Source organism: Trichosurus vulpecula, chromosome 3, assembly GCF_011100635.1.
Source record: "Trichosurus vulpecula isolate mTriVul1 chromosome 3, mTriVul1.pri, whole genome shotgun sequence".
NCBI lineage: Eukaryota > Metazoa > Chordata > Mammalia > Diprotodontia > Phalangeridae > Trichosurus > Trichosurus vulpecula.
In genome coordinates, this window is record NC_050575.1 from 43,014,881 (window position 1) to 43,031,590 (window position 16,710).

At 37.3% G+C, this 16,710-nt stretch overlaps 1 protein-coding gene across 8 annotated transcripts in view; it reads right to left on the reverse strand.

The window, feature by feature from the left end:
* The window catches only part of FERMT2 (fermitin family member 2), a 147,698-nt gene extending 131,240 nt beyond the window's left edge, over positions 1-16,458 (reverse strand). For 5 of the 8 annotated variants that reach the window (XM_036750332.1, XM_036750330.1, XM_036750331.1 and 2 more), the window contains exons 1-2: positions 16,258-16,448; positions 15,443-15,608 (exon numbers count right to left, since the gene is read on the reverse strand). In XM_036750332.1, coding sequence (XP_036606227.1) covers positions 15,443-15,599 — 157 coding nt within the window. In that variant the 5' untranslated portion in view covers positions 15,600-15,608; positions 16,258-16,448. Of the gene's footprint in view, positions 1-15,442; positions 15,609-15,735; positions 15,758-15,835; positions 15,856-16,257 lie in introns of those variants that run through there. The other 3 variants (XM_036750333.1, XM_036750328.1, XM_036750327.1) reach the window with 3 other exon arrangements.
* Between the last annotated feature and the right edge of the window lie 252 nt (positions 16,459-16,710).

Below are 16,710 nucleotides of genomic sequence, written 5' to 3' on the forward strand. Positions count from 1 at the left end.
GGGGAGGGGCTGGAGAGAGAGAGAATTTGGAAATGAAAATAATTTTTTTAAAAGAATGCGATTTTAAAAATCATCTGAAATACTTTGAAATCTTTCATGACTTTCTTAATTGATTTGGTAACTTTATTAAAAATTAATTTCAGATTTTAACTTGGCTAAATATAAATCTAATTATGCTTCATAATTCAAAATAATTAGTATACTTTCCACTCTTCTATATAAAAAAAAAACCCACTTAGTGACAAAACTATTTTACAGCAAGAGATTAATAGATAAAAGTTTCTCTCATGTCTTAACACCATTTTACCTTAACTAATTCTGGAGAACTCCTTGACAGCAGGGATTGTGCTTTTTCTCTTTATTTGAAAACCTAGTGGTTAGCACTTTGATATATAGTAGGAGCTTAATAAATGCTTGTTGATCTGACTTCTCTCTAGCAGAAGTTGTAGCAGTTTGTACTATAATATATTTCAACATCTGGTGTCTATCATTTTACATGCTTAACAATACGATTACCACTCTACTACAAAATAAAATTCATTAGCTTCCCAAACCAAAAAAAAAATATTGTGATTAACATGAAACTTATATTTATATAGCACTTGTTTTTAAAGTACTTTTCTATCAACCCTGAGAATCAGGAAATGGAAGTATCAGTATCCCAATGGAGATACAGAAACAGGCTCCAAAAGGTGAAGGTAAGTACCTTCCAAGGTTAATGGCATGCCTGGGACTTAAATCCAAGATTCCCAATATGGGCTAGATAGAAGATACAGAAAAATTCCAAACCTGATTTAGCCAACAAGCACAATCACTACCCAAAGCATCTTGTAAAATTACTTGGTGAAAGGTCAGCTGATTTGTTTCATCACCTTAAATATCAATTATTATCATTATTATTTTCTTGTTTTCCTGCTTCTTAGCTATGACAACTAAAATTTTAGATTTCACTTTAAATGAAAAAAACAATAAAATCTTCATCACTTTTTGTGATTATTCACAGTTCTAAACCAATAATGACAAGGAATTTCAACGTGCTGCATGATGCTAGAAGATAAACAAATCTGATTACAATTTCAGAATATCAAGGTACATTATCTTGACATGAATGAAAGACATCTTGTTAGAGAAAAGTCTTTTAGGTAGTATAAAATGTCTACCAGATCAAATGCTTAAAAAAAATCCAACAAGAAATACATATTCTCCATACCTCTATATGTGATGGCAAAGATGTGATCCGCTATTATTTTCGAAAAGCCTGTCCATGCATTTCAAACCTTAAAAGCTACCCTCTCATGTACAGGTAAACTAATCTTATCAGGATTTTAAGAATCTTTATCAGGATTGGTTCTACCTAGCCAAACAAGAAAAACTAAGTGGAAGAAAAATGTCACTTGTCTAGATCAGTGGTATTCAAACTCAAACAGAAATGAGACCCACTAAACTGTACGTAAGGATCCCTGAATGCACACACTTAGAAAACCACATGTTGACATACCTGTATTCAACGGTATTTTTATTTATTTTGTTAAATATTTTCCAATTACATTTTAATCTGTGGCAAAAATGTCAAAAAATTACAATAATCAATAACGGAGTGGTTGTGGAACGGTATGTATACTAATACACTGTAGGTGGAGCTGTGAAAAGGCATAACCATTTTGGAAAGCAATGGGGGATTATGCAAATAAAGTGACTAAAAGGATCATATTCTTTGAATTAAGGACTACTTTCCTTGGTTTATATATCAAAGAAACCACTAATAAAAGAAAGTCCTCATATACTCCAAAATATTTATGGCAGAGCTTTTTGCGATACCTAAGAATTGGAAACAAAGTAGATGCTCACCAATTGGTGAATGGCTAAATAAATTGTGGTACATGAATGTAATTGCATATTACTGTGCTATAAGAAATGGTGAACTGATTACATATATTTATATACATATATAATATAATTAATATAGAGACAGGGAAAGATAAACTAATGCAAAGTAAAGCAGAAGCAAGAAAACAGAGTAACTACAACAATATAAATAGAAAGAACAACTACACATCAAAAGAAAAAAAAAGTAAATGTAACACAACTATAAAGATAAAGCAGAGCTCTAATGAAGAGATGAGAGGACATCCCCAGCCCACCCCTCTGTGAAAGTGAGAGGTCCACAGGTGTTACACACTGTAGATGTTTTCAGATTTTTTCAATCTAGACAGTTGTTCTGACTTCTATTTCCTTTCTAAAAAAGTACTATTTGTTACTCTCTGCGTGGGTTAGGGAAAGTGACACTTGGGAGATCTACGATGATATAAAAAACAGAAGATATCAATAATAAGTTATTTTTAAAAAAAAAAACTTCAAAAACTAACAAAACTAAATCAAGAATAACAGATCTGTTGTTATCTTTCATCTCTAAACATAAGCTATATTTGGAAGTAAATGCAGCTTGGAAATTGAAACTAAATTTCTTTTGGATTTTTAACTATTCAATATTGACCTTGGTAGTTTTTCTTGATCTTTCTAAATAATCTCTAGAAATGCTGCTAGGAAACATTTATTTTAAAAAGCATTTCACAAATACCTCAAATACAATAAGTTTTTATCTTAATATTTTAATGATATCTTAAAGCTATCTTGAATCTAAAAATTGCTTTCACATATATACACCATACCTTACCTCAATGTTCTCTTTGATTTATGTCAATTAATAATGACTTCAGTGCAAAAGTGGGAGAGGATGGTAGGGGAAAAATCAGTTGGAAAATATGGCTCAGGAGCAGGAAGTGAAAGAGGGTACCAGGCCTGTAGACTACAAAGGAGCCTCACATCAATAAATCATGATGAAATAAGACTTTTTTTGAAAAGAAAGCTGGACATATCCTGAGAAACTATAATGAATACATTTTAACAGACAGGAAATGACTATTTACCAATATGGAAGCTGTTTCTGAATTAACTACTTGATAGATGCAAATATTGACACTAAATTAGATGAATGAGGATGAGAAGATACAGTTTGCAACCTAACCTCTTTTAATCAGCTATTGATGCCAAAAGACATAAGAATTGAATAAGTTAACAATCTATATAGACTATTACTATATCCTATAGAAATTTCAATATAAAGTATTTTTCACCAAGATAAAGCCACAATAACTTAAAAACAGCTAAAGTCAGCAAACATTTGATCTCTCTGTCAAATTGAGCAGCCAAGAGCAAAGACAGTTTAGACTTCATTATAAAATCTTACAGAGGCTTAAATGTCATCATGAAGTCAGCCTAAAATGTAATCAGCTTTTTTTTTTTAATTTGGGAAATTATGTTTATGTAGCTTAGTCAGGAAACAAGTTGTTGCACACAAGTTATGTTTCAAATTCACTTAATTACCAAAATAGATTTTCAAAAAAATTTTAAAGCTATTTTCATGGTACTTTTGAGAAGAGTATGGAAGTTCATTGTTGCATACGTCTGAAATAATAACAAGGCCCCCAATCTATGATGATTACAGACAAATCACTTTTAACCCTTACATTTTGTCAACATGCTGTCTTAATATGGTAGGTAAAGTGACTATTTATAAAACCAAGTCCCTCTCTTGAGATGCATCAGTTAAACAGACTGCCTAGTGAAGAAAAAAATAAACCATAGCTAGGAATTATGAAGTGGAGGAAGGAAGATAGAACAAAAATAATGATACCCCTTACATCAGTTTTCTACCTCACTACTTGAGTCATGGTCTATAAAGAGGACTTTCATACGATACTAAATAACTAAGTCTCCAGAGAATCAAAGGAGGAACATTAACTTACTGAGGACAGAGATTGTTTCGTTTTTGTCTTTGTATCCCTAATGCATAGCATACTCCCCTCTCTACCTTTTCAATTCTCTTACACCTTACTCTACTCCATATGATCTGTGATCCAGTGACACTGGATTTCTTGCTGTCCACACATCTTGAGTACTCACACTTTTACTCACTATCTAGCACGCACAGAACTCTCTCCCTTCCTTGTCTTCACCTCATGGCTCTTTCTTCAAGCCCCAGCTAAAGTTCTACCTTCTGCAAGATGTTCTTAGTTGGTACCCTTATTATACTGCCTGTAACGTTATTTTATGGCAGAGCCAAGATGGCAGAGAAAAGGCAGGGATTTTTCTGAGCTCTCCCAAATTCCTCTCCAAAGAACTTTAAATAATGCCTCAAAACAAATTCTGGAGGGGCAACAGAGACCACAAATGGGGTGAAAAATTTTTCCAGCAAAAGACGTCTCAGAAGATAGGCAGCAAAGGTCTGTCATTGTGGTGGGAGTACAGCATAGTCCAGTACAGGCCACCCTGGCAATCCAACAGCAGGTCATGCCTGGCAAGTCCCCAGCAGGCCTTGGGAGCAACCAAATAGGTAACGGTGGCTTCCAAAGCTCTCAGCCCTCATATGGTAAAGGGGTTGGACAGGTAGTCAGAAGGAGAATACAGGGGTCCCCTTACTGGCACTGGGTGCAGGCCTCTGCTTCTCTGTCCATATGTGGATCCAGGTCTCAGTCCTGGTTCACAGTCCCAGGGTGAGGAGGAGCACTAAGAGGAGCAGGGACCCTGGTCACAGGTCAAGTGCTGAAAAGAGTGCTTGTGGTCAGTCACAGAGCACAGCACAGACCAGGAGAGCAGTAACCACACCTCTCTTTAGATCATACCACCTTGGAAGAAATGAAAACTTACAGACCCCCCAAATTATCTCTGAACACAGCAACACAACAAACCTGAAGTTTGGGACAGTGGCCCTCCATCACAGGAGCAGAGCCAAATTTTAACATAAAGTTAAAAGTCAAGAAATAGGCTAGAAAATGAGCAAACAACAAAAAATGAACCTGACCATAGAAGATAACTATGGTGACATGGAAGATCAAAACACAAACTCAGAAGAAGACAACAAAGCCAAAACTACTACATCCAAAGCCTCATCAAAGAAAAATTTGAGCTGGTCTTAGGTCCAAAAAGAATTCCTAGAAGAGCTCAAAAAAGGATTTTAAAAATCAAGTGAGAGAGGCAGGGGGAAAATTGGGAAAAGAAATGAAAGTGATGCAAGAAAATCATGAAAAAAGAATCAACAGTTTATTAAAGGAAGCACAAAAAATACTAAAGAAACACTTCAAAAAAAGAATAGGCCAAATGGCACAAAAATTCACTGAAGAAAACAATTCCTTTAAAAAGCAAAACTGTCCACACAGAAAAAGATGTACAAAAAAAATCACTGAAGAAAACAACTCCTTAAAAAGTAGAACTGGCCTAATAGAAACAGACATACTTTAAAAGCTCATTGAAGAAAATAATTCCTTAAAAATGAGAATTGGGCAAGTTGAAGCTAACGACTCTATGACAAGAAACAAATGAAATCAAAAGATTTTTCTTTTTCTTTTTTTCTCATTCAAAAACAACTGGAAAACAAACCTAGGAGAGATAATTTAAGAATTACTGGATTACCTGAAAGCCATGATCCAAAAAAAAAAAAAAAAAAAAGGCCAGATATCATCTTCTAAGAAATTATCAAGGAAAACTACCCTAGTATGTCAGAAACAGAGGGTAAAATAGAAATTGAAAGAATCTACTAATCACCTCCTCAAAGAGATCTCAAAATGAAAACTCCCAGAAAAATTACAGCCAAATTTTTTGTGGTGACAAAGAATTGGAAATCAAGGGTATGTCCATCAATTGGGGAATGGCTAAACAAATTGTGGTATATTAATATAATGGAATACTATTGTGCTATAAGAAATGAGGAGTAGATGGACTTCATAAGAACCTGGAGAGTCTCATATGACCTGATGATGAGTGAAGGGAGCAGAAGCAGGAGAACATTGTACACTACCACAGACACATTGCTTCTGTGATGACAAACTTTGATAGATCTGGCTCTTCTCAACAATGCAAGGTTCTAAGACAGCTCCAAAAGACTCATGATGGAAAAGGCTATCCACATCCAGAGAAAGAATTATGAATGCAGACTGAGGCAAACTATTTGCTCTTTTTTTGATTTGAATTGATTTGATTCTTGGTTTTGTTTCATCTTTTTCATAGTTCATTTCATTGGTTATAATTCTTCTTTACAAACTGATTATTGGGAAAATAAGTTTAATGTGAAGTTATACGTAGAAGCTATATCAGATTACACACCACCTGGTGGGGGGAAGACAAAGAGGGGGAAAAAATTTGGCACTCAAAAACTTGTGGAACTGAGTGCTGTAAACTAAAAAATATTAACTAATAAAAATAAATAAATTCCATCAGGAAGAAAAAATATACTATAGTCAAATTCCAGGGCTTCCAGGTCAAGCAGAAAATACTGCAAGCAGCCAAAAAAGAAACAGTTCAGTTGTCATGGAACCACAATCAGGATAACACAAGATTTAGCAGCTTCTACGCTAAAGGACTAGAGGGCTTGGAATATAATATTCTGGAGGGCAAAGGAGTTAGGATTATAACCAATAATCACCTACACAGCAAAATCAAGTATAATCCTTCAGAGGAAAAACAGATATTCCATGAAACAGAAGGCTTTCAAGCATTCCTGAATACCACAGCACAACAGAAAATTTGACTTTCAAATACAAGAATCAAGAGAAACATAAAGAAGTAAACAGGAAAGAGAAATCATAAGGGATTCAATAAGGTTAAACTGTGTACATTCCTACATGGGAAGATGATACTGGTAATTCCTAAGAACTTTTTCATTATTAGGGCAGGTAAAAGGAGTATACATAGACAAAGGGCACAAGTGTGAGTTGAATATGATGGGATAATTTAAAAAATTAAGAGGTGAGAAAGAGGAATGCATTGGGAGAAAAGAGAGAATAACCTATGTTAAATAAAAGTGGTACAAAAGAGCTTTAACAGTAAAGGGAAAGATGGAAGAAGTTGCGCAGGGGGAGCACTTGAGCCTTACTCTCATCAGAATTGGCTCAACGACAGAATAACACACACACTCAGTTGAGTATAGATCTCTGTCCTACCCTATAGGAAAGTAGGTGGGAAAGGGTTAAGAGAAGTGGGGAGGAGGACCAATAGAAGGGAAGGTGGATTAGGGGAGGCAGAAGTGAGAAACAAAACATTTTGAGAATGAAAAGTGTGAAAAGAGAGAGAATAGGATAAATGGGGGGAAATGGGATGGAAGGAAATACACAATAATTATAAATGTGAAAAAATGTTTACAGCAAGTTTCTCTAGTAAAGGCCTCATTTCTCAACTATATACAGTACTGAGTCAAATTTTTAAAAAATAAGGGCCATTCCTCAATTAATAAATGTTCAAAGGACATGAAGTCAGTTTTCAGACAAAATAATCAAAGCTATCTATAATCATACGAAAAAACACTCTAAATCACTATTGATTAGAGAAATGCCAATTAAAACAACTCTGAGGTATCACCTTACACCTATCAGATTACCTAACAGGGCAGAAAAGGAAAATGACAACTGCTGGAGATGTGAGAAAACTGAGACACTGAGACACTGCTGGTAAAATTGTAAACTGATTCAACCATTCTGGAGAGCAATTTGGAACTATGCACAAAGGGCTATAAAACTTTGCATGCCCTTTGACCCAGCAAAACCAATTTGAAGTCTGTATCCCAAAGAGATAAAAAACAAAAAGGAAAAGGGCCTATATGTACAAATATATTTATAGTATGGAGATTGAGGGGAAGCCCATCAATTGGGGAATGGCTGAACAAGGTATGGTATGTGACTGTGATGGAATACAGTTGTACTGCAAGAAATGATGAAGGTTATGGTTTCAGGAAACCCTGGAAAGATTCACATGAACTGATGGAAAGTGAAATGAGCAGAACCAGGAGAACAATGTACACAGCAGTATTTTAATGCTGATAAACAGTGAAATGACTTAATTATTCTCAGCAATACAGTGATCCAAGACAATTCCCAAAGGACTTGTGATGAGGAATGCTATCCATCTCCAGAGAAAGAACTCATGGAGTCTGCATGCCAAAAAGTTTTTAAAACTGTATTTTTCTTGGGGTTTTTTTGGTCAGTTTTTCCCCCACAACATGACCAATAGGGAAATAAATGTTTTGCATGAATGCACATGCATAACTCATAAAATTGCTTGCCTTCTCAATGAGGGGGGGAGAGAAAGGAGGGAGAGAATTTGGAACTCAAAATTATGTTAAAAATTGCTTTTACATGTAACTGGAAAAAAATAAAATATTAAATAAAACAAGAAAAAAGAAAATGTTTAATTTTATTATATATTACAAAAAATGCATGCTGGTGTTTATCATGTTCTCCATGACTATATGAATGGCTTTTTTTTTTCTTTTCAGAAAGAAAGACAATATAGCTACAATTTACTTTTGGGAATCTCATTTTTAATAAGAATAATCCCCAACTACAAATACAATATTCTTTGTACTGCTAGTATGTTACAAACTGCAGGCTTCATTTTAGTCTTTTCTCATCAAAAGTATTCATTTCTGTCCGCTGAAGTTTTTGTAGTAACACATTTCAAATTCCATAATGTAAATAAAGTGCTATATATAAATTTTAACTCTGTAATTACTTATAGGAACATTATTCAAAAGAGTCTTGCTTATCTATTGATATGAGAAAAATTATATAGGTTAAACAACAGTGTGTATAGTCCAGTCCATTGTATACAAAACCTAAAAAATACATATATCTTGGAAAGGCATTCCAAATAGAAAATGAACCCCAGAATTGAACAGGAGAAAAATGAGCTGGATTACTTTTCAAATATTGTGTAGTTCTATTAAAGACTCGAAATTTCTACTTGAAACAAAGGTCTTCCTTTTTAACATCAAATTATAAACATTAAACAAAAAATCATAAATTCAACGATGGCAATACTGTGTCAAACAGATCATTCTGGATCTTGCAAGGAAGCAGAATATACTACAAAGAAGAGCAGACTTCAGAGTCAGAAGACCTGGGATAGAGTCCTCAATCCAACCCTTGCTAACCATGTGGTCATAAGTAAGTGACTTGATCTCTCTAAGCTTCAATTCACCCTTCTGTAAAATGGGGATAACACTTGCACTACCATGCACCTATATACATATATGCTACATATATAATATATATTTCCGTTATTTACATGTCTTTCTTTGTATCCTTGGTGCCTAGCATAATGCAGACATTTAATAAATGCCTGTTGACTATCTGACAAATAAATGAATTTTAATTACTACTATCACTATCCTCCTCTCAGTTCAAAATGTAAAGGATAACATTTCACTTTAATGAACTTAACCAAAAATCATCCAAGTTCCAATTAAATAAGACATCATTGCTACTATATAACTAAAGACATTATTTACTTTGGCTGATTATTTAAATAAAGCAAGTGCTTCCATTTATGCTATAAATTATGGCTTTGCTACAAAGCCATCCTGAGGGGTTGATGAAAGAATAGGAGAGTCAGTCCCATATCGAGGCATTTTTGTTGTTAACATTAAATTCTACTGGATATGTCTAAAATAGGGTCTATTATGTTTACAACTCTAGAACAACCGAACTCCTAATCACCAACTCCAAAGGCATTTCTTTTGACTTTATCTTCCTTGACCTCCCTGCAATTCTGACCACCCTTTACCACTACGAGATATGTTCTCCTCGGTCAACTTCTGAGATAAAACATCCCTTAGTTCTCCTACCTCTCTAACTGTTCCTAATGTTTCCTTTACTAGTCCTCTTTTCTTCCCGACCTTTTTAATCCTTTGGAAATACCCGCATCTATTCTTGGTTTTCTCTCCTCTCTCAACTCTCCTCTCCCTTGACATATTATTTGCTCCCCACACATTCAATATCTATGCTCCTCTAAGTAGATGCCTACCAAATGTTTCTCTAGTCCTGACCTGCTTTCTGAGGTTCTATTCCCTATTTCCAACTACCTATTAAGACCTCACCATCATCTCAAAATAAACATGTCCCAAACCAAGTTCATGTTTCCCTATATTCTTCTCCCTTATGACTTCCTTTTCTCTGGACCAGATTTATGACTTCACTGCTAAAGGGAACTCCCTTTACCAATGTAGTTAAATTCCTGCTCTTCTACTTAGGGAGTTGGGGGTTGGGAGGGAGATCTAAGACAGCACTTCTGTCAAACTATGGGTCATGACCCCATATGGAGTCACATAACTGAGTGTGGGAGTCACGAAATATCTGGCAACAGTTAAAGATTTTTGAATGCACAATGACCAAAAATTAATTCAAAATAAAATGTGTAATGAATTTGCAAGGAGTTTCTGGCAGCACTTGCCTGTGTTGCATTGTGCAACTACACTGTAGCCTTCATTCTGAACACACAACATGGGCACTTTGCACTGCACATGCTGTCATACCACACAATACCAACGAAGGCTGCCAGAAACACCTCAGTTCAGATTCGAGACTACTGTATGTTATGAATTTCAGCGTTTTTACAGTACATACAAAACCAATCAATGAATTTTGGCTTGGGATTAGGACAAAATTTCCAACAATTTCTGAAATGGCCCTAAACATACTTCTGTCAATTTTGTACTATGTATTTATGAGAAGCAGCATTCTCAACATTGACCATTATAAAATCAAAATTTCAATCAACTCTGAAAAACACTGAAGATGCTCTACATCCTGCAGAATCAAATGTTCCACCAAGATTTAGTTCTTTATGTAAACGTAAACAAGCACACCCATCTCATTAGCATGCAAATTTGCTTTCATCTTTAATAAGTGGTAAAATTATATGTATGCCAAAGAATTGTTTTAAAATAAATTTATGATTTATTATCAATAAATGTTTGATTTGTATACCTATTCTATATACCTATATATCCAGAGTAGCATAAAAATTTCTTGGGAAAAAGGGGTCACGAATGGAAACAGTTTAAGAAGTCCTAGTGCTAAGAGATTAAGTGACTTGCCCATAGGCATATAACCCGTATACATCAGAGGTAGGACTTGACCATGCCTTCTTGACTCTGGAGTTGGTTATCATTGTATCACAGTGCTCCTTTCTTCTAACCTCCTGATTTCATGTCAATGGTCTTCTATATTCACAACTACGGAGTTATTTTTAACTCTTCCCTCTCTCATGAAATCTTGTTCCAACTCCACCGTCAACTCCACTTCTACAACATTACCTGTCGATCAATCAACAAGGATTTTTTTAAGCCCTTGCTTCATACTAGTCACTGTGCTAAGCACTAGGGACACTAAGAAAGGCAAAATATAAGCCCTGCCTTTAAGGAGCTCATATTCTAATGGGGGAGATGACATACAAATAACTCTCCACCTAAAAGATATATTCCATATAAAGGTAAGGTAACCTTTAGAAGGAAAACACTGGCAGACAGTGGGACCAGGAAAAGTAAGATCTGAACTGTCTTAAAGAAGGTCAGGAAAGTCAGGGGGTAAATGTGAAGAGGGAGAGCATTTGAAGCTTGGGGCACAGCCAGCAAAAAGGCAAAGTTGGGAGACGGGGTGTCACGCTTAAAGAATTAGGCTAGTGTGACTGGATCATAGAGTATATGGAAGAGAGTAAAGTGTAAGACTGGAAAGATGAGAAGGGGCCATGCACAACATACAGCCCAAGCTAAAGGATTTCATCTTGCCCTGGAAAAATGTAGGGTTGCTACTGCACACTCTCCTGTTTGTCACATGACCCTCAGCAACCAACTATCATCAGTCTGTCTCTAGTCTAAGCTATCTACAACCTGAAGAAATTTAGCCTACTTTAATTCTGGCCCTCACCTACTGCCAAGTTGTGCAGGTCTGCTCTAAATGCCAAACAGACCATTTTATATTTAATCCTGGATGTAATAAGGAGCCACTGGAGTATGGGGGTGGAGAGGAATTGTGACACATTCAAACCTGAAATTTAAGAAAATGTCTTTGGCAGCTGAGTGGAAGGAGGGATGGATTAGATTTAAGAGGGGTGGGGAACCTGCAGCCTTTGAGGTCACATGTGGCTCTCCAGGTCCTCAAGTGTGGCCCTTTGACCAAATCCAAACTTCACAGAACAAATCCCCTTAATAAAAGGATTTGTTCTGCAAAACTTGGACTCAGTCAAAAAAGCTGCCAAGCATCTAGAAGACCTCAAGGCCACAGGTTGCCCACCCCTGGTTTAGGGTAAGGAGAGACTTAAGGAAGGGATATCAACCAAAAGGTCACTGCCACCACCCAAGTACAGGCCTTCAAGACTACCCACCCAGATTACTTCAAATGTTCTTATAGGTTTTCCTACTTTCACTAACAATTCACTTTTCTAAGCCTTTTCTCGTGTAACATTTAGTACTTGTATTCCAGCCAAAATGTCTATCCCCAAAACATACACATACACACTATTTCCATACAACATACAAACACACTATTTCCAATACCTGTAATGCCTTCTCTCCTCCTGTTGACCTGATGAATTCCTCCTTATTCTTTAAAGTTACATTCAAGTTCTACCATGCCAGGAAGCTTCCTCTGATTCTGATTCCCCTATTAGACTAAATTCCTTGGAAACAGAGATTATGTCCTACCTATAACACCTACCTCAATATTCTAAAATGTAATTGTAAAATGCTTTGCAAACTTTAAAATGCCCTAAGTCAGTTGTTCTCATTACCATTTAAGTTTTTTATCCACCCCAAACTCTGGCACAGTGCTGTATACCCAATATTCTATATATTTGTTACCTTAGCCATCTTACTAGTTCATTTTATGAAACAAATATAACTCCTCTTAAAAATGATTTTTCTAACAAGGACCACTTATTAAAAGGACAAGAATCCCTGATGCAAATATTGGTTTCCTTTGGAAGAAAAGGAAATCAAGGACATTCATATTTGTTCTTTCCTTCCTCTATAAAACACATCTCACATTTCTTTTGAGCTACTGTAATTCTGCTTTTCACATAGAGCACAGAACCTTCTTTGCTCTGGGAATGCCATGTTGGGTGGTCCTGTGCCAGTGTATCTCTGTTTATAGTTACAATCTTAATCACCAATATTTTGACCAGACCAGTTAAGAAATAGATAGATGTCAGGTTAAGAAATAGATTGGTGTTAGATTTTAGAAGATGTTAGGTGAATTTTTTTTTGACAGAACTTAATAAAATCAAATTTCCAAATAGTCACATTTGTGCACACTTGTTCTAACACTATTCTTGGAGCCCACTAGAAACAGCATCCTTACAAAGGAGTCCACCTTACAAAAAGGTTCTTCTGATACTTCTCACCTTTCCCAATCTTGTGCTGTCCTCTCTCATCTATGCCTTCATTTAGGTTGTGCCCTATTTGTGGAATGAACTCCTCTCCCCATCTTTGACTAGTGCCTTTTCAAAGGCAAGCTCAGGTACTACCTCTTCCATGAAGCTTACCCTGATACTAACAGCTAGAAGTGATCTCTCCTTCCTCAAAACTTTTAAGCACTTTATTTAGATTTACCACTTATGTTAATATGTATTGTATTTATTTTTGCCCATACCTCATCTTCCCTCCTAGACCATAAGCTGGAGATTGTATTTTGTTTCATCTTTAAATGCTCAGGGACAGTGTTTTGGTAAGGCACTTAATGTTTGTTGAATTAAATTAAAATTCCCTGAATATAGTTCAAAACACACCCATAGTTATTCTGGATTCTACCTTATGCAGCAATAAGCATTACACATCCAGGTTTCAATGTACTGAGAATTCAACAGACTCCCTTCAGCGGACCCCACAATTCCTAATATTCAACCTTATACACACAACTTACTTGTGACAAACTTACTTACTGTGAAAAACTACTTTTAAATGCTTGAAATATTTAATAAGATAAGATCACTAATTATCCTATCACAACTACAAAATATACTACACAACATATACATACATGCAGGGAGTGGAAGAACATAAAACACAACCCCTTAAAACTTTTTTTAACTAAAAAGTAATCCACTCAACATTCTGTTTTAGATGAATTTTCAAACTTAAAACAGTCTCTGACCATCAGTGCAAAACCAAAAGATTCTTGCATATTACATAGTGCTTGACATATAACTTAGATTCCTATTAAACATATATTAAGCATCTTCTATGTGTAAAAAAATGTAAATATGCAAATAAATATTAAGCACCCACTATATTTTTATCAGAATGTAATACTTTCCCATGTAAACAATGTTATAAATTATGGTTAAATGAAATATTATTTGTAGTACTGTACTTCAAGGGTATTAATGCATTAAATGGATTTTTGAGGGAATGAAAGGGTGAGTGGCCAAAAACCCAGTTATAACATTGTTTCTATAGAGAAATGTGTCCTAAGTTCCAAATGTCTCACTTACCATTTATTCTCCAGGGTTAGTGGGAGGAAAGTGCATTATAGCACTAATGCATAAAGTACTAGGGCCATATGAACTGCTATTACTGCTATACTTTTAAGTATACCTTTTCTTCATAAGATGGGGGACTACCTTATAGTGTATATTATACTCAAAAGTGACATAAATGCTAAGTATCAAAATAGTGACTTTAATATGATGGCAAACCTTTATACAGGTAATTTGGCAAGGTTTATCTGTTACAGTGAAAAGAGCAGGGAATATGATGTCAAAGCAAGGGTTCAAATACTCCCTTTGTACCTTAGGCAAGTCACTTAACGTCTACATTCCTCAGATTCCTCACCCATAAACTGAGGTTAAAACTGGCTGGCATCTAAGTTCTCATCCTGTTCTAAATTTGTTATTCTAGGATAAATTCAGAAAGAAAAGCAGCTCATGGTAAGCACCCACTGTATGCTAGATCGATCAAACACTTTGCCAGAGCACCTAAAAGAAAGATAAGGATGAAACACTAAATATGCTAAAGCACTACCTATGAGAACCTCCTATTACTACCAGAAGTTTCTCATTTTAGAAAACAGTTTAACTGTACTGAAATATTGATAGATTTCGCGTTAGGTCAAACTACACCAACATCCTGATACTAGAAAACATAAGAAAATTTTAAAAATACAAGTCCTTCTTTTACCTACTCCAACATTAAACATTTCTGAGTTTGTTTTTCTTTTCACATTAGAACAAAAGTTTTTTTAAAACAAGCAAATAAAAGATCTAGAATCAGTTATTCCACTTAAGATTTCATAGTGTTAATACTAACTAGTCAGTTAAAAGAACAGCAAACCAAAGAATATTGATTTCATGTCACATGAGGTGGGGGAGTCATAAAAGAACACGGTATTCACAAATAAATCTTTAAATTAATGTATTTGTACAATATAACATATTGGTATTTTTAAAATATATACCCCCTCAAAAATATCTGAAAGAGGGAGAACAAAATTGTCCTTCCTTGACCCTCCCCCTCCCCCACACACCAAAGGGGCATTCCTGTTTCTGCAGTCTTTCAATATACACACTTAGAATACGGACAGACATTTACTACTTAAGGACTTTTATATGCACAACCTACCAAGTTTTTCCACCAACTTGAGCATCACCCCGCCAATGTGCACCTCCCCCGTAACTCTTAGGGTAACATCGCGGTTCAGGTCCGTCACATGGACACTCAATTCCCACGTCCCGTCCGCATAGCAGCCATCTGGCATCCTTATCCCGTCCAGAGCCATAGCTCCTTCCTGTGAGTGGAAAGGAAATGGCACTCGTAAGAGTTACTCTCCAAAAGAAGACAAATCCCAGGGAGCCCTAAAAGGCAGGGCGGAGGAAAACTGGAAAGAAAAGCTAACACCAAAGGAGAAATCTCACTCAACAGCGCAGGAAAGCACTCTCTCCCCTCTGCTTCGGAGGGCTCTGTCTTATGGACCATGGGGAGAAATGCATAAGGGGGTAGGGGCATGGGGGTTACCAGTCCCGACACGCCCTTCCCCCGCAAAAACCATTCCGTGTTCTCCGGCCAGCTCGCGGGGAGACCGATCCACACTCCCCCTTCCTAATACGACGCACAGGGAATACGCCTTGAGCCGGACGAAGCGGGGTGCAGGCCCCCAGCCCCGCCCGGTCTTCCCACTGACAAGCCTGCTCGGGCTGGGCTCCCCAAGTCCCATTGGAAGCCACAGGACCCGCTCCGCCTCCTGCGAAAGCCTGGACCGTTGTGTTCACCTGTCTAATCGCGCCTCCCCCCCCACCCAGCCCCCAGCCACCCGGGCCTAGGAGACCCCGCCCGGGGCTGAGAAAGTCCCCTTCACGGCGCCCCCCAGTCCCGCCCTAGCCCACAGTTACAAAACATAAAAGTCCAAACTAAAAATCCCCGCAGACGTGTCCCCTCACCGTGAGTATCCTCGGGCTCGCAGCCGGCAGCGGGCGCACAGAAGGGTCGGGCGTGGTCCGCGCCAGGGGCGGCCCAGGAGCCGCGGGCCCACAATCGCCCTCCGCGTCTCCTCCGCACTGTCCCAGATGGCTCGCGAGTTATCTCCTGGCCTGAGCTGCTAATGGAGTCTGGGAGCCCCAGTCCCGTCCCCCTCTCCTCCCAACCCACTTCCAGCGGCTCAGCTCCACCCCTTTCCTCCCACCTCTTCTCCTCCCCCTGGATGTCTGGCTACTGGCAGGGCCCTTTCTTCTCCCAGAGAGAACAGAAAAGCGGCTTGTGCGCTAGACACCGATTAGACCTGGTCTGGCGTCGCCCCCCAGACCCCCACTCCACGCTGACCAGCACGGGGAAGGAGGCAATGGCTGGAGGGTGTTGGGGGAGGGTGGAGTGGTCCGAGTGGGAGCTTTGGGGGT